Source organism: Anguilla anguilla, chromosome 15 (genome assembly GCF_013347855.1).
Source record: "Anguilla anguilla isolate fAngAng1 chromosome 15, fAngAng1.pri, whole genome shotgun sequence".
NCBI classification, from domain to species: Eukaryota; Metazoa; Chordata; class Actinopteri; order Anguilliformes; family Anguillidae; genus Anguilla; species Anguilla anguilla.
In genome coordinates, this window is record NC_049215.1 from 13,363,479 (window position 1) to 13,389,925 (window position 26,447).

The 26,447-nt window shown below is 46.7% G+C and overlaps 2 protein-coding genes and 1 non-coding gene across 4 annotated transcripts; 2 read left to right on the top strand and 1 right to left on the bottom strand.

The window, feature by feature from the left end:
- The first annotated feature begins 55 nt into the window (after positions 1-55).
- Positions 56-10,029, top strand: serpine3 (serpin peptidase inhibitor, clade E (nexin, plasminogen activator inhibitor type 1), member 3). 2 transcript variants are annotated; one of them, XM_035394739.1, is made up of 9 exons: positions 56-3,612; positions 4,675-5,009; positions 6,630-6,863; positions 7,058-7,288; positions 7,998-8,196; positions 8,419-8,519; positions 8,869-8,955; positions 9,109-9,192; positions 9,792-10,029. In XM_035394739.1, exons 2-9 carry the CDS (start codon positions 4,751-4,753, stop codon positions 9,839-9,841), a joined length of 1,245 nt encoding a protein of 414 aa, XP_035250630.1. In that variant the 5' UTR covers positions 56-3,612; positions 4,675-4,750; the 3' UTR covers positions 9,842-10,029. The 2 variants fall into 2 exon arrangements, with proteins under 2 accessions (XP_035250630.1, XP_035250631.1); XM_035394740.1 differs by having other exon boundaries at positions 8,872-8,955.
- trnal-caa lies at positions 4,058-4,170 on the top strand. The gene is made up of 2 exons: positions 4,058-4,095; positions 4,125-4,170. It is a non-coding gene; the product is annotated as a tRNA-Leu (tRNA).
- Positions 10,030-11,742: 1,713 nt separating the features above from the next.
- ints6 (integrator complex subunit 6) lies at positions 11,743-25,077 on the bottom strand. The gene is made up of 18 exons (XM_035394639.1): positions 24,648-25,077; positions 24,431-24,508; positions 23,752-23,901; positions 19,574-19,663; positions 19,017-19,200; positions 18,769-18,894; positions 18,276-18,424; positions 17,901-18,053; positions 17,522-17,654; positions 17,316-17,410; positions 16,914-17,024; positions 16,586-16,804; positions 16,367-16,493; positions 15,660-15,802; positions 15,035-15,290; positions 14,120-14,491; positions 13,336-13,429; positions 11,743-12,906 (listed from the first exon to the last, which is right to left on the bottom strand). The coding sequence occupies exons 1-18, from the start codon at positions 24,756-24,758 to the stop codon at positions 12,819-12,821; spliced, it is 2,679 nt and encodes an 892-aa protein (XP_035250530.1). The 5' UTR covers positions 24,759-25,077; the 3' UTR covers positions 11,743-12,818.
- Between the last annotated feature and the right edge of the window lie 1,370 nt (positions 25,078-26,447).

Here is a 26,447-nt window from a genome sequence, read left to right on the forward strand (position 1 = left end):
AAGCGCATATATACAGGTCTGGCTAATGAAATGTCCTAAGCTCAGTCACCACCAGTAGTAATGCTCAGTCTTATAACACAAGGTCAGTTGTCGTGGCAGGTGCAAGACAGAGATTGAAAATGTTGGGTTTTAAGAATCAAACAGTCCAAGTGGACGGAATCTTTTTATTTATTTGTTTATTTATTCATTCATTCATTGTTTTTAGGCACACTTCTGTGCTACTGAAAGGCAGGGACTCTCCATGAAATATTTTAGTACATCGATGGGCACGACACCAGTTCTCTCACACTTTTTGGTTTTGGGAATGTTGCTGTAACTCAGCAGCAGATGGCGCTAAAACTCACATCCTTAGCCTGCCTGCTTTACCCTCACAACCTTTTCTTTACACTGCATTAGCCTACTATGAAACAGAGCTTTATGCTTGGTAACACATTCATAAGTGTTTTGGATTCTCTTTATTATGTTATTTTATGCACATATCACAGTCAGTTTCATGTGTACTACTTTGGAACCAAGTTGCATATCTGGTTAAAATGTAGGATAAAGATGGAGAACAGGATATAAAACTCAAATTAGGGTTTATGTGAGAAATTGGGAATCGTTAAACAGCTGGGCTTGTAACTCTTGTAAGTCTGTAGGTTCTGATCTGAGGGGCAGCACTACCATTCTGCCCTAGAGCAAGATTGTAGCCTGCTTTTCTGCATATATACAGCCACATAAACGGGTGCATGAAATAAAAAAATGCATTCTGTGTAAGTCACTCTGGAAACGGGCTTCTGATCGCCACGTAAATAATGTCACGTAATGTGAGCGGGACTTCTTCACATTCTCCTGTTCTTGAGCGGGAGCACCGCCCCTCCCCCCGCGGCGAGGGGGACGCGCATACCCGGGTTCCCGTGTGGCGTGACTGCGCTGACGGCGCCAGCGTCGCTGGGCTCTAATCCCGCCGCGTACCTGGCAGATCGCTGCAGCGCCGCCGGCTCACGTCGCTGCTGCGCTCTGCGTTCGGGGATCCGGGATCGCGCTAATCCTGGCCCGCGGGGCCTCCCCTCTGGGGAAGTAGGGCACGGGAGGTCAGACGCAATAAATTACTCTCATTTTATAAATATGAAATCAATGCACTGCCTCTGTGCTGCTTGAGCATTACTCCAATGCCTCTGTGCCTACTGTTTAATAATAGGAATTGCCTGGCAGATATCACGGCTTGGGTATGTTCATAAAATGGAATTATTTTATTTTTGGGAAGTATTCTATGTCCAGGTCTACAATTTCAAAATGTCTGCACATGCGTCACTAGTGACAGAATAACAATATTTTAAGGCATCTACTTTGCTGATAGATATGTACAACACTTTTCTTTGTCATTGTTTTATAGTGTGTTCCTCAGGCTCCTGTCTGTGCAGGCTTGGCCTGTGGACTGTGCTGTGGAAAGAAGCAGCTGGTGACATCACGTGCTTCAGAAAAGCGTGAGCTTGTCTGCACTCTCCTGCATTGAATGCATGCATGCCTGGAGTATGAGCATATAAAATATACAGCTTTGCATTCGACACTGAAGAGAAAATGGGGAGAAAAACATAAAAAATCTATCTATCAGTCAATTTATTAATCAATCTATCAATATTAAGTTTCGACAAACAATATGCACAGTGACATGCAAATATTACATTTTCTTATTGTTAAATGAGCATAGCCAGCCTGCTTAGAAATTATGTGATGACAAATTGGCAGAAACTAAGTTGGCTGAGAAAAATATTTAAATAAAGGGGTTTGCAATCTGAATAGCAATGAGGACTAACATAACACTTCTGATTTACCTCTACAAGGGACTAAACAAATAAAGTAAAAAGGTTGTAGCCCAAGATTAAAGCTATGCAGGACTCAATATTTCACTCTAACTCATTTTAGAGGAAATCTCTGGGAAACCCCATCAAGCCAACAAGATGTTCCATTGGTTGGAATGATGGAGAAAGGGTCAGACTCTCTAAGCCTGGGTTCTCATTGGACAACTGTGCAGATTTCCACAGAGCAGTGCCCTGATTGGATGAAAGGTAGCACACATACTGTGACACCAAGGCTCAGGTCCATAAACATCTGGTGGTCTCCTCCTTGAGCCCTGGGAGGCTTGTACGATTGAGACCAAATATGCTGCCTTCCTGAGATTAAAAAATCATATGGAGGTGTAGGAAAATTATGTGAAATATGTTTAATAATCCTCACCTTGCTGACATAAATCGAGGTTCCAACTGAGAAACTACATCAAATGTATAATCTCTTTACTGAGGGTTAAACTGTACTCTTATTTTGATTTTCTAAAAGAATTTCAGAATCAAGTCTTCTGACTTTTCTTTTTTTTCTGTGGTAACCCTCTAACAAATGAAAACAGTTGCTTACTTAGCCAGAAATTCTGACTATTGTTTATGTTCAATTACTGTGACATTTCTCCCACTTAAGTCCTGAAATATTGCATGCCTTTTGATGGAACACTGGTGTAGAAGAATGTGCAGCCTATTGATGTGTCAAAAGAATGCGCTGCCAATTAGCATGACCTATTAATGCAGAGAGTCCAATGGGACAATGCAGGCAAATACCTTTATCCTGCCAGTCATGCTCTCTTCAAAGTTTATCATGGGAAAGTAACATATTTTCTCTTTTTAGAATTTATTGACATGGCAACTCCAATTAAGAGCATTGGGCTTGCTTGCTTTGAAGATACACATCAAAGGCATGCCAAATTTTTTTTGACAGCCGAAATATCTGTGCGCATTTTAACTAGACACACAGAAATTGCATTGTGTTATTAAAATAATTGACATGTAATTATTTTCTTATAGTTTAGGACTAATCAATTGTGTGTGCACCTTTCAAGCATGTTCAAAAATAATGGCAACAGACCTAGTTATTCTACTACTACTCTACTACTACTACTACCACTACCTATACTACCACCAGCAATTTAGTGGTGATGCAAATTTTAAAAGAAACATTTGGATAGAAACCACTAATTAAATTTTAAGTTTAACAGCAAGAAATGAATGCTAATCTAAGATATAATTGATTTCAGAATGTGGACTGCTTTGTCAAACTGCTGAAGCATTTATCCATAAAGGTTTTATAATGATTGTCTGGAGGCCTATACTTTAGGTGTCTCAGATGACTTTGGACTCTTGACAACAAAAGGGCGAGTGTATTGTGAACTAATGAATGTGTCTCCCTGTCTCTGTCTGTCCGAATCTGTGCGGCTCGTTTCATGCGCCAGACATGTGTGTGTGCGCGCGCGCGTGTGGCTTTTCCCACCCCGGTCCCGGATTTGCTGGTCAGTGACATGCCTCTCTCCGCCTGGCGCTTTATAGCTCCAGTCGTCAGGAATTCTGATCAAGTGGTACGGACATCGCCGACAGAGAGTGCAAACACGTATCGTCCCCTTTAAACACAGTCTTATGACTGAACAGACCGCAATCAGCCAGAAGTTGGGGACAGCATACGGTGCAACTACTTGGCCAAGGAGGATACTATAGCAAGCAAGCGCTCCGTGACGGACCAGACAGCGACCAAGAGCGAACTGAGCTGCCCTCTCACTACTTCGGTGGGTGAGATAACCCGCTATTTCAATTGGTGAGTAGCTGATCAGAACTGCGGACTTTCGACTTAAGCGGCAGTAACAATTGACGTGTAGGCTGCACAATCTTCTACGCGTTGTAGAAAATAAAATATTGCAGTTATAAATTAACTACCCATTTATAAAAATGGTGGATGCATGCAAAGATGACAATCGTCATGATGTTAAATTGTGACATTGCTTTCTTTGTTGAGAGCATTAAATGTTTTTTTTTTAAATATATGTAGCGTTTTTACTGTAATAAAATCAAAGCAAGTGAACGATGTATCATTTTCACAGCTGATTCAATTAGAACAATTCGATATCATATATTTAATTAATACTGCTACATTCACTTTCACTTGAATATAGTTTTAGCAAACCAATTAATTTATGAACGTTAATAGGTACATTCCAATGTTGGTTCCGGCTATATATTTAACCAAATGTTAGCTTGGGCATGTCAGGATGGCCGAGTGGTCTAAGGCGCCAGACTCAAGGTTAATGACCTTACCCCGTCAGTGGAGTATTCTGGTCTCCGAATGGAGGCGTGGGTTCGAATCCCACTTCTGACAATGGTTTTGGGTGCATAATGGACAGGGGATTTGGCTTTCTTTAGCTGCCTTTGTATCCTTTGAGCAAGGTGCTTAAATCAGAATTAAGTAAACATCAATCTGTATAAAGGGTTGAAAGCTGTGCCATTCACTCTATATAAACGTGCAAAAAAAAAGAAGACCCTAACTGCACACCTTTCACAAGTCAAAGTTCATTCTCCCAACAGATGTATCAGTTACTGCAGGTAGAGTGCGGAAAATAAGGAACGTCAGAATTATGCGCATACCGTGATGTGCATCGTACACACACTGAAAACACAATTCGTTTTGCAATCGTTGACACATTTTAGCTGGCATATAGCATATAAAAACATATAGCCTATGAATAAATGCCAGTTTTGGGCATTTGGCTCCACTTTGCTTTCTACTGCCCAGAGAATGCAACAGATTACCTTTTTCTAGATTAAACTAGAACCAGTGGTGTTGGTGCTGTTATTAATGTCCCAATTCCCCTTTGCGTTGCAGTGAGCCCCAGTTCTGCGGTCACTGCTACACCCGTCCATTCTCCCAGGCAGTTCTGCCCCCGGTCCCCCATGCTGTCATGTGTCGCTTGTTGATGACCTCACTCTTCCTCTGCCTCTGGTTGGTGGAGAATGGGCAGGGGAGTCTGGGGGAAACTCTGGAGGAGCTGCACACAGAGTTCGCTGTCGGCCTCTTCCAAACCCTCACAGAGACCGACAACAACTCCAACCTGATCGTATCTCCAGCCAGCGTATCCATGTCACTGGGGCTGCTGCAGTTTGGGGCACGGGGCAATACCCTGTCCCAGCTGGAGGGGGCACTGAGGTACAACTCCAATGGTAAGGCTACTACAATCATGCACACTGTTAGTACTAGTACCACCACCAGGACTACTACATCACATTCTATTAGTACTAGTTCTTTTACTGCTACTGCTTTTTCCAATTATATTATTACTTCTATTATTAGTACTGACAGTGTTGTTTCAGTCCTTGGTTTTTAAGGAAGGTGGCAGGTAGTATTTTGTGATGTAATCACACCTGGCTCTGTGCACCCTAAGACCTTTAGTTTGCACTTGTGCTAAGGAGGAGGCGGTGGGTGATTTGGAAAGCAGTGTGCCGGCCTGGTACTGCAGAGTCGTGCCAGGCCCCTCGAACCCGGGGAGCAGAGTGGTGTCTGGAGCCCTAATGCCTCCCCCCGTAATCTCATTATTCCACTGGTAATGCTGAGAAACTCCGTGGTCAAGAGGCCAAACGTAACGCAGCACAAACACTCAGCCAAGCTGCTGGCAGTGGGCCTCTTCCCCCACCCTTCTGCAGATGATGAGCTTTGGAGCTTGTGGGGTTTAAATGTTACAGGAAACCCCAGAGAATGAATTTGGGATCACTACTCTCTCTCTTTTGGGAGAGAGAGAGGGGGGGGAGAGAGAGAAATATATGCTTCCATCTACAGATAGCGTAGAGTTAGAGATAGAGATAGTCTCAGACAGACAGACAGTGCCAAGGTAAGGAACTGAAGTCCTGTCCACACAGGGGGATTTGTATATAGGTTGAAAGAGTTCTTTTAGGTGTTCAGTTTTTTGTATTAAACAAATAGACACCAGAAGATAATTCCTGCGCTGATAACACATAAATTCTACAATCTGTTGTGTTATTCTGCCAAACAAGACCTTAGTAAAAATCACTAAATCACTTGGGCCACTTAATGAGGGAGGAGTGAGCTATTTTTGTGAAGACCCCTGAGAGGGTCTCTCAGTCTGTTACCTGATCTCAGGATGCCACAGAGAGAGAGAGAGAGAGAAGAAGGGAGAGGAAGAGATTGAGAGGCAGAGGGAGAGGAGGGCTAGATGAGTGAGAATGAAGTCATCCACTGATTAGAGCCCTAACCAGTTTTGAGGGCTGTGCAATTACAGTCTGAATGAGAGCTCCGGGTTTAGAATAAGGTGAGTGATGCCCTTGAGATTTGGACTGGCTTTCCACGGACACCTCAAATGAAGACATGCAGTAATCAAGGAGACCTACTGCTGGTGCAATTTATAAAGACCGAGTTCAATTAAACAAAGGAGTCTCAAAGTAAAGAGGAAATTAAGGGCTGTACCTGACCTTGAGGCCTTTGCATGGCCCAGTGTTCAACCATAGCTACTCTAACGTGACATTTATGAGTGTGTGTTTTGAGCATCCGCTGTTAAATGAGTTGGAATGATGCAGTTTTCACACTTTTGCAACCTTTCATTTAACACCTGTCCCTTGTAATCCAAATCTATATCCTGAGTTATGTTCTAAAAATGTTTTACAATTGTGAAAAATTGTTTGTTAATTGTGCTATACAATAGCAAGGATTGCTTGACTGATTAATTTATTTATGTAACTGACTGAGCGGACTACGTTCCAGCTTTCAAATAAGAATTTGTGTTGTTGCCATTGTGCTCTCTCTGACCAATCACTGCTCTGTTGTCCTAGAGATGCGGATGCAAGACTTCCTGCAGCAGGTCCAGGGGGACTCCAGGAACTCTACTCAGGCTTTGAGGGTGCAGCTGGCCTGCGCCCTCTTTGTTCAGAGTGGCATGCAGCTCTCCCAGGAGTTTACCCAGCATGCATCAGCCTGGGCCAACAGCAGTGTGGTGCACACCAACTTCAGCCAGCCCAACCACACTCGAGGACAGGTGGAACAGTGGGTCCGCAGCCGTGGTAACGGTGAGGAGCGCTAGTGAATAATACCCGCCCCCCCCAATAAAAAACACCCATCCATCTGACACACAGATCACTCTGACACACACACACACACACACACACACACACACACACACACACCCCACCTACTTACCTACCTACCTACCTACTGTACCTACTTCCTGACCGTAACTCCCCGCTGGTCCTTCCTCCTGCAGGCGACGCCCACGCGCTCCTGGCCGGGGAGGAGCTGGCGGGATTGGTGGAGGCGCAGGGTGGCCCCTCCCTGTGGGGTCAGACGCAGATGGCTCTAGTCAGCAGTGTGGCTTTCAGGGGAACCTGGCAGAGGCAGTTCCTTTTCGCCGAGACTCGAACCCTTCCGTTCACCCTCTCCGACGGCACCACCATCAAAGTGCCCATGATGTACCAGGCCTCAGAGGTCAAATTTGGTAAATAAACTGTGCAGTATATTCTTAATTTCCCACTGCACAGGAGCCTTTCAGCATCTGTGTCAGTGTGATTCAGTGTCACTGAGCTTACTGGTTTAATCGGGTGATTAGAAACAAGTATATGTCAGGTTTATAAAAGAAACATAAAGAACTACTTAAGTTCTGGATTCATTTGTCCTTAAATTTCCCTTTTATTCACAAACAGTTTGGTTTAGAGTCACTTTTTTGACAATCACATAGCTTCCCAAACGGCATTTGTGAAGAGAAAATGGAAACTTAATATTATACAGTTTGAGATCTGAAATATACCCGTTTAAGCACATCTAGTCCCTGCAGACATAACTTTGTTACTGGGCACAGTGTGACTCATTCACCGTCTGTGCGTTGCAGGCAGCAGATAGTGCCATTGTGCTGTAACCCTACACACTTCAACAGTTCAGAATTATATCAATCTATCTGCAGATGCATAACAGTTTTGAGATGTCAGACTTGATCATTTTAAAGTCTAAGATCGCAGCATTATGTCATTGCATCTCAGCATAAATGTTTTGTTTGAAATAGTAATTTCGGGCATGAAATGCTTTTGTATAGAATGCGAATAGGCAACAGAGGACATGTTAAGAACTCACTTTTTATGAGTGAGTCAGAACCCTGTAACTGTAAATGCTGGACCTGCTCCTCTGACTGTGTTCATGTGTGACCTCCGCAGGTCAGTTCCGCACGCTCACAGATCACAGGTACACAGTGGTGGAGCTGTCCTACCTGGGCGACTCCCTCAGCCTGATGGTGGCGCTGCCGAGCGAGCGAAAGGTGCCCCTGGCTCACCTGGAGACACAGCTCACCCCCCGCGCCATGGCGCTCTGGGCCGGCGGCCTGCGCAGGACCAAGATGGACGTCTTTCTGCCTCGGTGAGAACCGCCCAGGAGAAACCCAGGAAATCACACAGACAGAATTATTGGATATTATTTACTGAAGCAACTCAGTGTATTTCTGTTTATTAGTACCCCAATTGAGATTTTAACCTGCAAGCTCTGAGTTACACGGCAGCCCCTCAGCAACAAAACTATAGAAAAAAGTTTCTTATCTGCATGGAACAATGCGCTAGATGCTAAGTACATGATTTCTTGCAGGTTCAAGATCCAGAACAGATTCAACCTGAAGTCCATGTTGCTCTCTCTGGGCATCTCTGACATGTTTGATCCCATGGCTGCAGACTTTGGTGGAATCTCAGGTAAACACTGCTGTCTTTTTTTTTACCTGATTAACAGGGATGTGATGCATCCCTAATGACAAGCATTCTGATCCTTTCGGTTTCACCCTAGCACAACACACAGTCTAAGACCCAGAAAGGTGAAAGCCTCCACTCAATCATTAAGGAGAGATAAAGCTTATCTGCGAACGTGTCCCAAACCTGCTGTCAGTTCCCGTGCCACTCTGCTCCACTTTGGTCAGAGCCTGTACCCCTGGGAGTTCCCCACTAGCCTGCCTGTGCACCAGGCATGATGGCAAAAGGGGTCTCAGTGAATTTGGGGGACAGTATGAAAGAAGTGTGACTCTATGTACCCTTACCTGTCTCCCAGCAGAAGATGGCCTGTATGTGTCTGAAGCCATTCACGAAGCCAAAATAGAGGTGACTGAAGAGGGAACCAAGGCAGCAGCCGCTACAGGTAAACCCTAGCCTGTATGAAGAAGCTGTTAGCCTCCTGCACCAGACCCTCCCCTCACACCCTCACCCCCCAAAACCGGTAATTCTGTCACTGTATCGTTTATCAACCCTGAGGTTCACTCTGTTCCGGATGATTCCTTTCCCCCCTTGGCAGCGATGGTGTTACTGAAAAGGTCACGCGCTCCTGTGTTCAAGGCAGACCGGCCATTCCTCTTCCTCCTGCGAGAGGCCAGCACAGGTATGGAGGGAGCCATGTTACCGTCATACAGCAGGTGCTCTTCTACAGCCACAAAGGGCAAGAGCACATTCAAATCAGACCTGGGTCTGGGCATTTAGAACACAGAAGCTGGCAAAATTGGGAAATGCTGAGTGAAAACAGGATGAAAAAATGAGTTTTTACCTCACTTCCTTTTAGTTTCTCTGTAAAGCATTTTTGTGACAGTTCTCGGTAAAAAAACCCCTGTATTATACATTGAATTGAATTAATTGTAAAGCATATTCATGTGATTTAAAATTGCAGTTAGAGATTTTGTTAATATATCACAGGTGCTTAAGACACAGATACGCCACTTTAAAACAATATTTTTCCCATCTGTTATTTTTTTTTCATGAATCAAGCTTTAAGCACAACTTGGGAAATTATGTTATGATAACGTTTCAGTTTAAATCCAAGAACATTTCTTTTATAAACGAGGCTCCCAGTCTTGGTTGTGACCATAGCAGATCACTCAGAAGGGCCTTTGGCTGTGAGAGTTTATGCCTGCTGGCAGATGCAAATACAGGATTAATCTGTTTAAAATGCAGGATGTTAAAGGTCCTTCCCCATCTGCCCCGCAGGTTCAGTGCTATTCATGGGGCGAGTGATGAACCCAGCGGTGCTAGTATGAGCCTGGTGATCCTCCCCACCCCCCGTCACCCCAAGCCCCATCCCAGCACCTTCCCCCCCCCCAACAGGGAGCTGCCCGCTGATGATATTTATTGGGGGCGGTCTGGAGACTCTGCAGCTCCTGCTTCAACAAGAGGGACAATATTATTGTACATATCTGTAAATAAAATTTGAATACATTCTTTTTCATTTGAAGCGTGGCATATTTTTTGTTGCAGGTTTTGCTTTGCCTTCGTCGGTGAATCACACTGTGGGGGTGGCAGCAGGGGTGTGGCTAGCACAACTGCTCTAGAGCTTCAGGTACTAGTAGCTGTGGAGCAGAAGGTGGCTTATGTAGTGATGTAGAAGGCTTAAAAGCTACTTAAATGCATCAACTCCTGTCCATAAGGTCTAAAGGGCAATCTTACATTTACACATTAGGGAATGCCTTCAGGATTTGGCAGGGTCATTAATGTCCCCCACTGCTTTAATGCCAAATGATTCTTAATATACCTGCTTGTGGCATTCGGTCCGCCTGAGAGGTGGATTGGTCTCAGCTGCGCCGGCTGGTGGAGAGAGCACACACACCTGGGCTGCGTTAGCTAATCAGCCCAGGTGCTTAAAGGTGTGCTGCTCTCCACAGTTTGGGGCAGAGACTGGGAGCCAACACCGAGAGCGAGTGTCTTTATTTGAGTTTCGATTAATTTCAGTTTTGTTTCTTTTAAAAACACGAAGAAAAGTAACCGCCACTGAAAAGTAGGAGGAGCTGGTCTGCTGGAAAGCAGTCCAGCTACAGAGCGGGGAACTAAAAAGTTGCTGCTCTGTTTTACTTTCTTTTGTCTTTATTTTAGTTAATTGTTTTTGCCTAGAACCCATGAGGGGGAAGGGTGAAGGGTGAAGGCGCTTATTTTATTTCATGTTTGTGTGAGTGCGCTCTCTCTCTCTCTCTCTCTCCCTCTCTCCATGCAACAGGCAATGGTGTTCACTGGCACTGCCAAATATCCCTCCCAGGGGTGTCACACTGGCATGTGAGTTTGGTGCCAGAACCTGGGAGGGAGCGGTCTCCGCCTAAGCCAAATTAGCCTGAATTCTCGGGTTGGAGGTGTGGCATTCGGTCCGCTGGAGAGGCGGATTGGTCTCCGCTGCCCCAGCTGGTGGAGAGAGCAAACGCACCTGGGCTGCGTTAGCTAATCAGCTCAGGTGCTTAAAGGTGCACTGCTCTCCACAGTTCAGGGCTGAGACTGGGAGCTAACACAGAGTGCAGTTATGATTGGATTCATTTTTGTTTGAGCACAAAAGAAAAGTAATCCTCAGCTGGGATGCTGGACCTGGCCGGGAAGCCGGGTCGGTGGCGCGCGGGGAAGTGGTCGTGCCGTTTTACTTTCTTTTAGCTTGTTTTAGTTTGTTTTTTCCCGGAACTCCTGAGGGGGAAGGGTGGAGAGGGTCGTTTATTTGATTTCATGTTTGTGTGGGTGCTTGCTCGCTCTCTCTCTCTCTCCATGCAACAGACAACTGTGTTCCTCGGCACTGCCGCATCTCCCTCCCAGGGGTGTCTCGCTTGGCGTGTGACTACTGTACCAAATTAACTTTACATTTGAATACTTAGGTTTTTGTTTTTTTTTTACAACTGATGGCACGCAGTATTCCATGAACTGAAATCACACATTCAGTCATCTGTATTACGGACAAAAGCAAAAAACAGATTTCACAGGGTTTGCACTTCCTGTAGGTTTAGAATTACTTCACCAGCAGCACTTTAAGCAAACTGTGCCATAACAACGAACACTACAACAGAACAAGAAGCCATAGCACCCACATCCAGTGATCCAGAGGTGAAATTGGTTTCTTTCTCATGTATGTATCCAGAAACAATCAAATTTGTTAAGTGATCCCTCCCTTTCCAGAAAAGAGACACTGAAAAGGTTAAACAGAAAATGAGAGGCTACTCATCTTTTATTTCCATCAGCCATTCACAGTGTAAAATAGAAACTTTGTTCAATGAAACTTTTACAAAAAGGAATTTTATTTACTCATAAATAGTTCTCAAATTTGACTATTTACATCATATACACATCATATTCAAAATACTTTCTTTTTGTAGTACATTTCTGAAAGTTCCTAAATAAGGACAAGTATGGCAAAATATTTGGTCCTCATGAGAAGGGGGGGGGGGGGGGGGCAGGTTAGAGGGAGAAGGGAGTTCTCAAATATTTGGCAAAGACAATGTAAGAAACCAAGGCAGACCAGCCATGGAATCAAAAGCATGTAAACCGCCTGTTATTGTACTGCCAGCTTAATGTGGCACAGCCTGGATGTCACTCAGCCCCCCCCCCCTTATTTTTTTGCACACAGACCTACATACAGTTTTAACATTGTACTGTTCAAATGGTAGTTTTCCGCAGGGGAGGTGAGAGGAGTGTTAAGGTCATTGACTCTCATGCTTTTTTGCCCAAACAACTCACATGAAATGCCAGTTTCCTGAGAAATTCACAGGAACAAATTAAGATTCACTTTAGACATAAAAAAAACTAGACTAAACAAAACAAAACAAAAGAAAAACAGTAAATGCCTAAAGCACCTCCATCTTAAATCAGTTACAGAAGGATTTCTGTTCGGTCAAGTATGAACTGAACAAATGAACACTTAAAATAAATCAAACTGAAGTAGGAGTTTCGCATGGATAGTAAACAGCTAGCTCCTCCCACACTCTGAGTGAAGGATGGCTTCCTGTCTGCTGTTTGTCCTCCCTCTCAGTGCAACCCCCCAAAAGAGAGAGATTACAGCAGTGAGGATTCTCATCCTGTCATTCACATCTTTATCCAGGTGGTACGCCCCTGAACACAGAGCCAATCACAGGGCGAGGCCCACTGTGCACCCCTCCCCCCCAGACTGCTCCAGACACATAAACAAGTGCCGCATAAACAAATGCGCACACACACACACAGTGCGTCAGTCCAGATGCTTCATGAATGGCCTGCAGACCAGGACAGGGGACTGGGTCAGTCCAACTGGTTAAAGTGATTGGTCCGCATGTGGAGCTCCTCCAGGAAGTTCTCCAGTTGCTCGATCAGGACCCGCCTCTTAAACCTGCAGATGGGGGGGAGAGAAGAGGGGCATTTCAATTCCTTTTTAAAGGCTGAAGAGCTACACCTGCAGCTTCCAGCCACACCTTCACAAGCCAGGGACAGGAAACCAGCCAGCAAGCCCATCAAACCAAAGCTAGTAGGTAGATCTAGCAGATAGAGGTGGATGTTTTTAAAACTAAATACCCAGCTTTATAAATGAGTGATAAAATTCAAAGCGCATGAATCTGGAAAAGCCAAAAGGCAACAGGATAAACAGCTGTCTGCATATAAAACAAACTGTACAACTGTACAGAATGAACGTAGATCAGCATAAGATGGGGAGCATTGCACAGTGCAGTAAGGAACAGGGGATATTTTGGCAAGGTGGCGATTAGGACCGTTCAGCCACGAGAGCCCGCTTCCTCAGCAGCCCGGAGTTCTCAGGCCCTACCTGGCAGCCTCCCTGATGATGTTCTGCAGGAATATGAGCCGCGTATCCAGGCTTCCCTGGACTTGGTTCAGGAAATGGAAGATGCTTTCAAAGCCTGCAAAATGGAGGCAGTTTAAAGAAAACATCATTTTCCCCTGTGGAACAGTCTTAATCGGGCACGAACATAGTGAACTGAAATAAATAACAGGCACGGGAGCCAGGAGAGCAAACCCCACTTTCAGAGGGCTGCGTGTGATTGGCCGGCTCAGCCACTGCTGCGGATGGCAGTTTTTCAGCTTTACTGGCCTTTTAAAAAGCAATGCCTGTGTGGCCATGTGTGTCTCGCCTTGCAATGCATATGGCTGTGGCAGCCCTGTGGAGGAGCGTTCTCCTATGCAGTTTCACACAGCAGGATCCCAGCATCCGCTGAGTGGCTGTAATGCAACGTAATGATCATGATTGCATCAATGGGATAAGTGCTTCCACAATGTGCTTTTTGGCCTTGATGCCCTCAAATCTAATTTTGGCCCTACTGTCTTCCGAATTAGCCTTGGTGCTCTATGACATTTTTGCTTTGCCAAGGCCAACGTACCCTTGACTTAAAAAATGAAATTGTAGACCTGTGATCTGATGAGTCGGTAGTGTAAGTCATCTTGCTCACTTAAAGGCATCGAGCAGATTCACCTTTCAAAACATGGCTGAATGTTAGGACTGCCCCTCTCTCAAACACGGCTGAACATTAGGACTGCCTCTAAAACATGGCCGAATGTTGGGATTGGCGGGTGGACTGGCCCTTGGTACGTACGTCGGCCGGGCTTCCTGATCTCCTTGGTGATGAGCACCCTGAGCTCAGTGTTGCGCTGCTGGCTCTCCATGTCCCGCAGTTTCTTCAGTTGACCAGCAGAGGGCCGGAGGAGGGCGTCCTCAGGCCCAAACTTCCTGTCCTCGCTGTCCCCAGGCAGACCCACTCTGCCGTGCAGCCGGCCCCAACTCCCCTCCTCCTCCTCCTCCTCCTCCTCCTCCTGGTTCAAGCGGCTCATGTGCTCTCCTGGGGCCCTGCACGGCGAGCCCTCGTCCCCCAGGTAAGCTCCAGGCTCGGAGGCCCTCTCAGGGTTGTAGTGGTTCCCCATGTGGTTCCCAAAAACGCCATCCAGCTCATTATGGTTGCCTTCAGAAGCTAAAGGAGGGACAATCACAAACATGGTGTTCACCCTGTATTCCTGTAAAGGGTCTTTATGTCTGTGTCTCCGTAAACTAAAGCAGTATTCCATCAAAAATGAACTGAATCCAGCGTAACCCGAACACACCAGTACAGCGCGACGATACGTCAGTGGTTAGGGTACAGGTGTCTTGTAACTCAAGTTGCAGGTTTGATTCCCTGGAGGAACACTGTCATTGTACCCTTAACCTTATTTACTTCAGCAAAGAGTCACCCAAGCATTGAACTTTATAATTGGAAAGAATGTAAAAACCTAAATGGTGTGTCAGCCTGGATAAGTGAGTCAGCTATGCACTAATGTACTGTGAAAATAATGTCATATGCTTGCCTGACATTTTTAGAGTAGAGTATGCAAACAGAACTGCGACATTTGACAACCGGGTGCTATGCGATTAGTATATATGTTTGTGGAAGACTGACCAAACGGAGACAAACCCGTGGTATCTATGGTGAACAGAGGACCTCCTGTTCTGACACTCTATGGTAAATCAGACGACCCACCTGCGAGGGCGGTCGTTGGGCTGGAGCCGTTGGCCGGAGCGGGGTAAGGGGGCGTGGCCGGGAGCAGGGGCCCGTTGGGGCCGTTGGGGGCGTGGCTGTTCAGGACCGGGGGCGTGTAAGAGCGCCCGGGGCGCAGCAGGGGGGACATGCAGCGCCGCCTCTTGGGGGCGCCGCCGTGCAGGCTGGGGTCCGCCGGACGCTTGCTCTTGTTCTGGGGGCCGGACACAAACTCGTCCGCCTCGTCGATCATCATGCCCTGAGGACAGAGCAGACCAATCAGGAGACATCTCTCAACAAAGGGTGTCACACAACTTCATTCATAAAATAACCACCCTCTGCCTCAGCCCCAGGTCTGTAAAATGGTCAATATTCCACAGCTTTATCCACCGCCCCCCACAGGCTGGAGTACAGCGGCTATTAGACACTACAGTGCTCATCTATACTAGACATGTTACCATTCAGTACAACATACATATTTAACAATTACAGGGTCACAATATTACCAGCAATGTGTAAGCCAGACATGGTTAATTTTATCCAGGTTTTATTATATTTTTATTATATTTTTATCACACCACTGGCCAATCAGAGCAGCTCTTAAAAGCAAACTTAAGAGAAGGGGAACCTTCTTGTCCAGTTTGAAGGGGTTTCCGAAAGTGTGCAGGCGTTTGGGCTGGTCGGCTTCGGCCTCTCTCAGCGGCTGCGGGCTGTGTTTCAGGAAGTCCTGGTAGTTTCCCATCTGAGCGATGGGGACGCTGTGCAGCTGGTCTGCAGACGAGAGCGCAGAGACTGAAAACCGCGCCACACAGGCAGACGGCCGAAATGTGTAACATATAACGCATGTGTGTATGCTCAGGGAAGTGCTTCAGCTACTTCCACAGCAGAGGACTGGAGACCTGGGGGAGGAGGGAAGGGAGGGGAGAGAGGAGGGGAGAAGGGAAGGGAGGGGAGAGAGGAGGGGAGAAGGGAAGGGAGGGGAGAAGGGAAGGGAGGGGAGAGAGGAGGGGAGAAGGGAAGGGAGGGGAGAGAGGAGGGGAGAAGGGAAGGGAGGGGAGAGAGGAGGGGAGGAGGGAAGAGAGGGGCGAAGGGAAGGGAGGGGAGAGAGGAGGGGAGAAGGGAAGGGGGGAGGGGAGAGAGGAGGGGAGAAGGGAAGGGGGGGGGGGAGAGAGGAGGGGAGAAGGGAAGGGAGGGGAGAAGGGAAGGGAGGGGAGAGAGGAGGGGAGAAGGGAAGGGAGGGGAGAGAGGAGGGGAGAAGGGAAGGGAGGGGAGAGAGGAGGGGAGGAGGGAAGGGAGGGGAGAGAGAGCGTAGCGGGCGTTTCCCGTGCGGAGCACCTTCGTCCTGGGCTCGCAGGAAGCTCCCCGCTGCTCTCAGCAGGTTCCTCCTCATGCGGCTCAGCTGCTCCATCAGGTGCCTTCTGGGAATGTCGTAGGCGTTCCGGAAACTCTGCGGCTTCAGGCCCTGGGGGGGGGGGAGACGGCACCACAGCCCGATGACTCACCGACCGACCGAACGACTGACCGACACACGCATGCAGAGGCGTGCCCGCTCACCTTGTTGAGCGAGGCAAGGTGAAATCCAGCGAACTCCTTGGGGTTGAGCTCTAGCGGGCAGATGACGGGTCCATCTCCCATGATGCTTTGCAGCAGCTGCGTGAAGTCCTTGCGCTGGGCGAGGGAGACGCCACCGGAGCGGGAGCGGACCTTAATCCCCGCCTCCGGGACCAGCGCCTTCCCCACCGACGCCAGAACCCGCTCCGCCTCCAGCTTAGTCTGCAAGCACACAGCAAGCAAGACTGAAACAGGACCAGGGACGCAAGCACAACCTCAACCAGGCCTAACTGCAGGGCTGTCTCACAGGTGTGAGTGACAGGCGCTGTACCTGCTGGCTGAGCTTCTTCAGGTAGGACACCACGGTGTAGCTCATGCCGTACTCCATGTTATCGGCCAGCAGGTTGGGGGCTCCCATCGACCTCAGCGCCTTCCGCAGGGGCTGCGGACAGGAAACAGCCCTGACTCACTTCTGGAACTTTCTCTCATGCAAACAAACACTTTCTCTCACAAAGCATTTCCAGGGACGTGATTTTTCCCTGATTAGTGAGGAAATATTGGCTTGCTTAAAGAGGCATTTGCTGTGCCCCAGTCTGAGAATTCACTTGCTGGATAACCTCATTCAGGGCTGCGATTTGTCCCAAACCACCAGGGATCTGGAGTCTTCACACTCGAGAAGAATGTGAAGACGCTCAGCCTAAACATGCTCTGCCGCCCGGCCCTGCCAGCTCACCCCAATGTAGTACGGGGGCATCGTCTTCAGGTAGTTCTCAAAGGACTGCCGCCATTTTACAGTGGGCTTGAACTTGTGCACTCTGAGCAAGTCGTCTGAAATGGTAAAAAAAAAAAAAAAAAAAGAAAACAACAAATAAGCCACACCAATGAGAAAGAGCTCAATCCTGGCCTCTGCAGAGGGCCGTGGGGAGGGGGGGCACTCACCCAGGAGGGGCAGCAGGACTGGGTAGTTGTAAGGCATGACAAACAGGTTGACACAGGTGAGGGCGGTGCTGGCTTTCAGATAGCCGAAGGGCTGGCCCAGGTCACTGTACTTCGCACTGTTACACACAAACACCTGGAGGCAGGAACAAAGAGGGAGTTACACACAAACACACCTGGACACAGGTAGAGAGTTACACACAAACACACCTGGAGACAGGTAGAGAGAGTGTTACACACAAACACACCTGGTACAGGTAGAGGGAGACTTGCACACAAACACACCTGGATACAGGCAGAGAGAAAGGGGTGGGGTCAGTGGGGCGGAGCAGGGTATGGGGGAGGGGCGGGACAGGGCAGGGCAGGGCAGGGCAGGGCGTACCTGCCAGCAGGTGTGAGGAGACTTCCTCTCCAGGATGTACTGGGTGAGAGGCGAGGGCTCCAGCTCGTACTTGTCAAAGGGAAGCTTGTCTATGACCATGGGCTCCGCGTCCACACAGGAGAAACACACCTGGGGGTGGGCCGAGCGGGGGGGCTGCAGAGAGGAGCGAGAGCTCATCAACGGAGAGGAGAGGAGACGCACCCGCGCACACACACCGATACGCAGATATGTACCCGCACACACACACACACTGATACAAACGCACACACACATACACACACAATGTCTACACCCCGCCACACACCCCACACCATTTGTAACAAATGTACAAATGAACAGCTCCCCCCCACCCTCAACTCCCTTGTGGGACCTCACCAGCGTGGGAGAATTCTGGTCGGGCCAAAAGGCCTCCGGGATTGGCCAGTGCCCAAGGGGGACCCCGGTCTTGGGATTGGGGCGCACATAGATGAGCTTGTGGCTGTTGTGCCAGGGCTGGGAACCTGCCTTCACTTCTGGGGGGCCATCTGGAATGAGGGAGGGGGGCTGGTCTCTCAAAATGAGCATTTCAGCGTGTATTCGGGTTGCAGTCTGTAAAGTGGGCCGTCACCTACACCCGACTGACTGAACAGCAAAACTGTGACAGAATCCCATAGGTTGATGGCTACTGAAATCCAATATCTGCTGTGGGAATAGAAAGCTTTTACAAAATAAATAAACAAAACCATAACTGCATGGAAAAAAGGCAGCCTACACGGGGTCTCCAGGATTTGTGCCCTGTTGCATGTGCGGTCCTGAATGGGCACAGGAGACCCTTAAGCCTCCAGTCGGCTGTACCTCCAGTGACGGGAAGGCCAGATGCAGCATTTACCTTCCACAGGTGCGGGGTCGGGCCCAGTCTTCTCAAAGTGAATCACCACCCCGCTCTGGATCTTCTGCACCAGAGACTCCAAACACTGATTGAGCATTCGCTGGGAGAAAACACTGTAGGACCGGCCTGGGGAGGAGAGGGAGAGAGAGTGAGAGGGAGGGAGTGAGGGAGAGACAGAGGGAGAGAGGGAGAAAGTGCGCACAGACACCTCAAAGCCCCATTCTGCTCACGGCGCTGGCGAAACGCACCTCCAGTGACCTCACACATGGGAGTGATGGCGGAGTAGTCTGGCGGGACGCCCCCCAGGGGTTCAGGGCCCGGGAGGGCGTGGCCCGGGACGCGCAGCACCAGGGCGAACAGGCGCTGGTCCCAGCGGAACGGCTCCTTGGTCAGCTCACTGCCTGGGAGGGGCGTGGTCAATGGCAGGTGCAGCTGGGGGAAGGGGGCGGAGTCAAAACCTTTACAGAACCACCCTCTTCCCTCACATTCACATTTATGCAGTGGTCCTCAATCCTGGTCCTAGAAAGCCACAGGGCTGAATTTTGTTGTTACTTGGTACTTGAGTACCATAGCAACTGATAAGTTAAAACAGATGATTAGGCAGCTAGCTCAGGTTACCTGGTTTCCTAGGTCTGAATCAGGAATCTTAATGAGGTATTTCACTAGTCATTAGTCATTGAAAACTGTAACACTTTAGCCAATTAGAACCAATGTTTAAGGCAACCATTTTATTGTGCAGTGAGCCCAGAGTCCTCACACAGGCTGCTACAGGAAGTGAACTACATCTCCCAAGATCTCCTCTGACCTCATCCTGCACCCCACTGGTGCTGGTCAGCTTGCTTCCATCAGTGATGGTTATGATAATGGAGGGATCCAGGAAGAATGGATTTCTGCCCTGCAGGGGAACAGAGAGAACAGTCACACACACAGACACACACAGACACACACACACACAGAGCAGGAGACATACATGCTGGAAATGCACCTCAGTCTTTAATTACAGCCCCTGTAGGCACTGGAGATGAAACCCCAAATGAGTCACAGGGAAGTAATGAGCTTCTTTTCATTCCGATTTACATACACATACACTTACACACATCTGAATGTCTTCAGCGCAATTTGTCACAAGGTTAATGAGTTAATTTCCCTCAACACTGAGGATCCTCTCTCACAAATCCTCACAAATCGGTTAAAGGGAGGGTGAAACACAGCTAATGGGATTACTGACAGGACAGGCAGAATCAGGCCCAGGAATTACACTGTAAAAATGCAACTCAATCATTAAGAGGAGATCTGCCAGCGGGGTAAGATTTCTTAATAATGACACATTAGCAAAAATCCTGCTACTTTCTGGATCTTAAAAGCAGAATCACAAGAGTAACTCTAACATTCAAGTGTATTTTTACAGTGAGGAGAGAAACACAGACTGACAGAGAGAGCCTTTAAGCAGACAGAGCCTCACCAGAACGAGCAGAACAACCCCGCTCTGCATTTCCCATGTTCCGAGCAGCACTCACACAGAGCAGCAGAGGTCCCTGTGGGACCCCCCCGCCCATCTACCGCGCACAGCTCACATCCCAGCACAAACCGCTCGAAGCACGAGCAGCTGAACCACAGGAGAGGAGCAGCACGTAGGAACACACACCAGGCCAAGGACACCGTTTCCCACAATGCAGCACCGGCACTAACCGTATCAAATTCATATCAGTATCTCAGATAAAGGCACATAGAATGTGGGCCTTACAGTAAAAGCAAATTGGGAAATAAATTATTTAGCCAAGAGCCAGTTATGTCAAGATATGCTGGCAAGTATCCATGGCAACCCTAACTTCATATTTTAAAATGAAACTTGCATTCAGGTCAATAGCTGAGGCAAAAAAAAATTGCCATCCTAAAGTGAAGAGTAATAAGGAAACATTTAAAGCAAGCATGAAAACTTGCTAAACCACTCCCAGTGGTTTAATTTTAAAGGTATCCACAGTTCCATGAAAAGGATGACATGTTATCAGGTCCATGCATTCACTGAAGTCACTGTCAGTTTTAGAAAGTCGGGAACAAGATTAGGTAGAGATCTGGATGATACTTTTCTGTCTGGGACAAGGCACACCACATGGTCTGAAAGAGGTGCCCTTCCATTTGAGGCAGGTGCTTAACTAGGCCACACAGCAAAAATATGCATTAATGGTGGCACAGGTTCACACTCAACAGCTTGTACTAAAAACATTAGCCCCAGGGTTAGTGCAAAAAAAGCCCTCTTAGATGCAGTAGAGTTGTGGCATACAGCCCCCCCCCCCCAAATTAAGCTCATCTCTATTAACAACAACAGTAAATATGACAATACCAGGGTTGCCAACTAAAATAATCTGTTTCTGTGGAAAAGCCAACAATCCAATCAATATTTTTGACATATAGGCCTACACAAAAACACCCCAGAAGTGATCAGTTATGTGCCACTCAATGTCAGAATTCTGATATTTTAGTCCCTTCATCAAAACACTGCACACAAAAAACAACGAATCATGTAAAAAGCTTGAGAATGACACCCTATGGCACCCTACCCTCTACGAGCCATACAGGGTGGCTGTATGACAGAACAGCAGCCAGGGAAAGCTGGATGTTGGATGTGCAGTTCACCGGTTCATAAATCCGTTTTGACAGGGCCATTTCACAGCTTTGTCCTTGGCATGTCAAATACACTTGCTCTCTCCGATTCCTTTTTGAATACCAATAGACTTTCTTCATGAAAATGGACAAATTATTGTATAAAATACAGTGCATTACCCCATTGAAGAGAACCACCCTTGACGGCTTCCACAGCACAAAAGGGACAATTTAACTCCCTCGACAAGTTCAGTTTTACCACTGCAACCTCCAGCAGCATTTCCCTCTGTGTGTCCCCAACAAGCCAGGGCCCACACCTGGCAACACAGAGAGGGAGGCCATGCCACAATACCCACCACAGGGGCAGGAGCAGAAACGCCCCCCCTCTCTGCCACCATCCCCTGGGCCTGTGACAGCTCTGCCAGGCTCCGCCGGTCCCCGCAGTGAGAAACCACGCCCTGCCACAGCCATGGCGGCTGCAATAATGAGACTGCACAGGGAGTAGTACGGGGGCAGGTTCAGCTCCAGGCTCTGACTGCAGGGTACACAGCCTGGCCCACAAGTGCAGGTAATACCACCTGCGCTCCAGTGCTTATGCCTCAAGTGCTGTGTCTTTGTTTGTGTACAAGCGTAGGTTTGTGCGCGCTGTGAGCAAGCTGCGTTTCTTGTGCGAGTTTTAGGGGTGTGTGGTTTAATACACATTTAGCCTGGGTTTTGAGTGCATTTGTGCATGTATTATTAGTGTTTGTGGGTTTCTGCACATTTTGTTTACACTTTTGTGGCTTTATTTGCGTGTGTTTTTTGGATCAGAGAAATCTGTAGACAAAGAATAGGAAATAGAAATGATTCCTGAATGCACAGAAGAGCATGGCCGTACCACCTCATCCCCCATACTGTCCACAATCATGCCTTTACAACAGCCATGCCATTACACTGAGGTTTCACAATTTCACAACCTGAATAGGATAAACTGAATGTGAACGGACACCAACGCGGTTGTGCCAATTGACCTCAGAAGATTATTTTAGCGATCAGGACCTGCTACTGTTCAGTGATGGAGCTGCAGGTGGTGCTGCAGCACACGCAGGAAACCGCTCAAAGCCCTGTCCGCTCTCACCCACAACGCTGTCCACAGAGAGGCCAGCATCGACAAACCATTACTGGCACAACACTCTGCCAGCAAATGCAAAGAGTAAACCAGGAAAAAAAAACACCAAAACAAAAAAAAAAATCTATGACCACGCTCTCCCCTGTCCACTTCCAGAATACAACAGACAAAACAACTAGACAAAGCTTCAGTTTGTGCCACCATTTCCTCAGGGATTGTAACCAACTGCAACACACCTTTTAAATACAGCCAATATAAGCGCACCCACTGCCTCCTAGCCTCTCTGGCTTTTGGACCGGCAGGGTGTCAAGGAGAACTACGGGTACGCAAGTAAAATACGGAGGAGGCAGAAGGGCTCTGCTTCGCCACCCATGCCTTCCTCATCTTAAACGTCACCATTTTACCCTCCATCTCCACAGGAAACATCCGGCAGGACAACATAAATAAATCCCCCCACACATCCTCCACTCCCTTACTGTACTTCAGGATGTGCAGTTCTATGAGTTTCTCACAGTGGGAATGGAACTACACAATTACACCTCCGTGCGTAAGAAACCGCCAACACCTCTGTCAGTCTTGAATGTGCTTTTTTATGTGAGGGTTTTTTTTATAGAAGGCTGGTGAACAGTCTGCAGTGCAAGAGTCACTCAGGGACCTCATCATCTCAAATTAAAGACCAAAAGAAGCCTAACAGGAACAAACCTTTTTCAGCTATGGATTTTCAAGATGGTGATACACAAGGAAGGAGCAGTCTCTCAGGTCAAACAGACATAACAAAATGCAAAAAAAATAAAAATAAAAATAAATAAATAAATAAATATATATATATATATACGTGTGTATGTGTGTGTGTGTGTGTGTGTGTGTGTATATATATATATATATATATATATATATATATATATGTGTGTGTGTGTGTGTGTGTGTGTGTGTGTGTGTGTGTGTATATATATATATATATATATATATATATATATATATATGTGTGTGTGTGTGTGTGTGTGTGTGTGTGTTCTACGTAGTGCCAAATACTTTGTAAGAAGTGTGTGCGAGTGTGCAAGATTGCAACGGGGCTACAAAAATACAGGAAACACACATTTGCATCCTGAAATGTGTGTACAGTTATATCAGTGGGGGGAGGGGTTGTCCATAGATTCCAAGTGTTTTTGACAAGGTGCAAGTGTGTGATGCTTGAAAGACTGATTTTAAGGAGGGATATTGGATGGGAAGGGTGTGTCCTTAGAAGTTTAACTTCAACTCTATATACAACATACCTGTCCATAGTTGTCTATCCCAGAAACTAATCTATTGAGATTGAGCAAATCAAAAGCTGTCCTTAAGGACTGGCCAACACTTGTGAGTCCAACTGCTTGAAGGTTCTTCAGTTCTGTCATGAATGTGGCATGATTTTCCTTCCAGCCAGCCTAAAGAAAGCGGCAGGCAAGTTATTACGGTCGTCATTGATTACAATGAAGTGGCATTGTCATTTAAATGGAACATTACTCTAACACGCATTGGCAAAACATATGTGGTTACTACTTTTTAAAAGATTGCAGTGAAACAAACTTCAGTAACTCTTTTATATAATCTGGCATGGCTATAGCTTAGTTGATTAAATTCACTCTTACGTTTGGCTCAAACTGTTATAGAGTATCTTGGAAATGACACGCGAGCCACTAGACAGTTAGGCGAACTGTCAAAATTCTGTCAAATGTCAAACTGTGCTCTCAATTGCGCCTCTTAGCTTCTCTAACTTGACACTATTTGTTAAATATATATATATCACCCATAGTTCATTGCTGCGCATTGGAACAAAATGTCGGCCATGTTTCAGAAGAGATACGAGCTCCTGTAACGATTTCATATAAATCTCATCAATGGGACCTGCGAACTACATGGGAACGCTAGCGGTCTAGCAAAAAGATGATTTGGATTTGGAAAAAAACAAGTTACCTTGATTCCGTGGGGAGCGTCCTCGAAAGAAACCAACATGTACCTGTCCCCGCGGCTCGCTGGATCTCTAGCTCTGAGCTGTGAAAAAATGCAAAAATAAGAAGTGATCGTGGTGCTAATTTATAGCAGGAATATAACGGCGAGACACACCGAAACGGCCCAATCTCTTGTGAGGCTCAGATCGTTTTGTGCGAAGTCTCTCCCGGGGTTACAGTACCTTCATAAAAGTCTCAACAGCGCCTTTTGCAATGTCCAGATAGGTAGTGCCCAGATGGGTGCGCTGGTTCATTGAAGCGGACGTGTCTATCAGAAAAAGTAACACGGGCATTGTGTTGGTGGTGACACGTTCAGCATGGGCTTAGTGTCAGTACAACCTGCCAAAGTAAAAAAAATCTTTTGTTCCCTTCCTGCCGCTAAAATAATAATGTGGCTAGCGAGATAGCTTAGCTGTCTTACACATTTTGTAAAAAGTGTAAGAATAGTGAATATAGATGTCTTTCTTTCTTAATTATCTAAAATAAACCTTACACCTTGGGGAAGGTTACTAGTTTACGAGGGATATTTGATGTTTTGTTATTCTATAAGTTCAATAAAAAACAAAGTGTTACAACCCCTCCGTACTTTCTCCCCTGCCCTCCCTATACTAACGCTTCTGTCAGTCCACTCACTGGTTTTAAGCCCAGCTCGAGAGTTGGTACCGCCTCCCAAGCGGCTTTTGAGAACCACGTGTCTACAGATTCTTTCACCGATTGGCCGATCAACGCTACGCGATTGGCATATCCAAGTAAGTTGGGAACTGTGAAATGGTAGTACGCATGCTTCAGTTAAATTCGGTAGGAATGTAAAAGAAAAAACGCCGACAAGCGCATGCGGTGTACGTCCAGTGCAAATCACAATAGAAGAATGTCTTGCTTCTGTTAGTATTGTGCAATCACAAATAACGTATGTATTATGTTTTTACATGCTGGAACATAGGTGAAGCTGTGGCTAACTACCTAACCACATAAATCGACGGTCTGACTCCCACCTCGATCTGGCAATTATTAAATGTAATGTTATGTTAGATAGCTTGGCAGCAATGAAGTGCTGGATAGTCATCCGATTATCTCTTCCTGGTATCAAATACGTCCGTTTACATATCTGTAATATGTCGGGGTTATTAACTAGGTCAGTTAGCAGGCAAAGTCGTCTGAACTTGCTGTTTAAGTGTTCTTGAATGATGTGCATCCTTTGTGTCGAAAGAAAGCAGCTAGCTGCAGCAGATATCAAGCATTATGAATCTTCAGGACTGTACGTCAATTAGCAGCAACGCGAAATCGTCGGCCTAATAATTGAAAAATATATATATCAGGACATTCGATTTGATTGCCGTTTTGATTTGTTTTTAAATATAGCTGCTACACCAAGCTGCCTTCAGAATTTGAAACGCAGCCCTATTGTATTACAAAAATGTAGGCTACATGTAAAATTCGGTATCCCAACAGATACCGGTAAAGATAAAAATTAGAAGATTATTGTCCATAGTAAAATCAGATTATCATAAATTATGTTAAAATCTAAGCAACATTAGCCGGTCCTTGTTCATTCAAAACATAACTGCTTTACAGTTATCAAATAGAAAACAAATAAACCCGTGGCCTATTGATGCAATCTAATCTAGTGTTAGAACAGCAGGCATGCGTTAGGCTATAGCTGAAGGCCAGTGGTCCAGAGAAGAGCTACTCTCAAGTGCTGTATTTTCATGACATTAAATGTTGCCACAAAAAAATCATTTTGTGGTCAGTTGAATTTCTCATTGATCTTCACACAGCCTGCTGATACAGCAGTTGCTATCACTCTGATCCACGTGAATCTTGCTCTTGTCTGTCCAAAGGGCCCTTTGACATAATTCTGCAGGTTCTTTTACGTACTTCTTAGCTAACTGTAACCTGGCCATCCTGTTTTTACTGCTAGCTACTGGTTTGCATCTTGCAGTGTAGCCTCTTTAGTTTTGTTTGTGAAGTCTTCTTTGAACAGG

Bases quoted from the DNA above. Each gene is read 5' to 3' on its own strand.
- serpine3 (XM_035394739.1), top strand. From the start codon at position 4,751: ATGTGTCGCTTGTTGATGACCTCACTCTTCCTCTGCCTCTGGTTGGTG. The intron at 6,864-7,057 runs GTGAGGAGCGCT...TTCCTCCTGCAG, and splicing joins GGTCCGCAGCCGTGGTAACG to GCGACGCCCACGCGCTCCTG. The intron at 8,197-8,418 runs GTGAGAACCGCC...GATTTCTTGCAG, and splicing joins ATGGACGTCTTTCTGCCTCG to GTTCAAGATCCAGAACAGAT.
- ints6 (XM_035394639.1), bottom strand. From the start codon at position 24,758: ATGCCCGTGTTACTTTTTCTGATAGACACGTCCGCTTCAATGAACCAG. The intron at 19,201-19,573 runs GTCAGAGGAGAT...CCCTTCCCCCAG, and splicing joins CCAGTGGGGTGCAGGATGAG to CTGCACCTGCCATTGACCAC. The intron at 15,803-16,366 runs GTGCTCCGCACG...TCTCGTCTGCAG, and splicing joins CCTGCGAGCCCAGGACGAAG to ACCAGCTGCACAGCGTCCCC.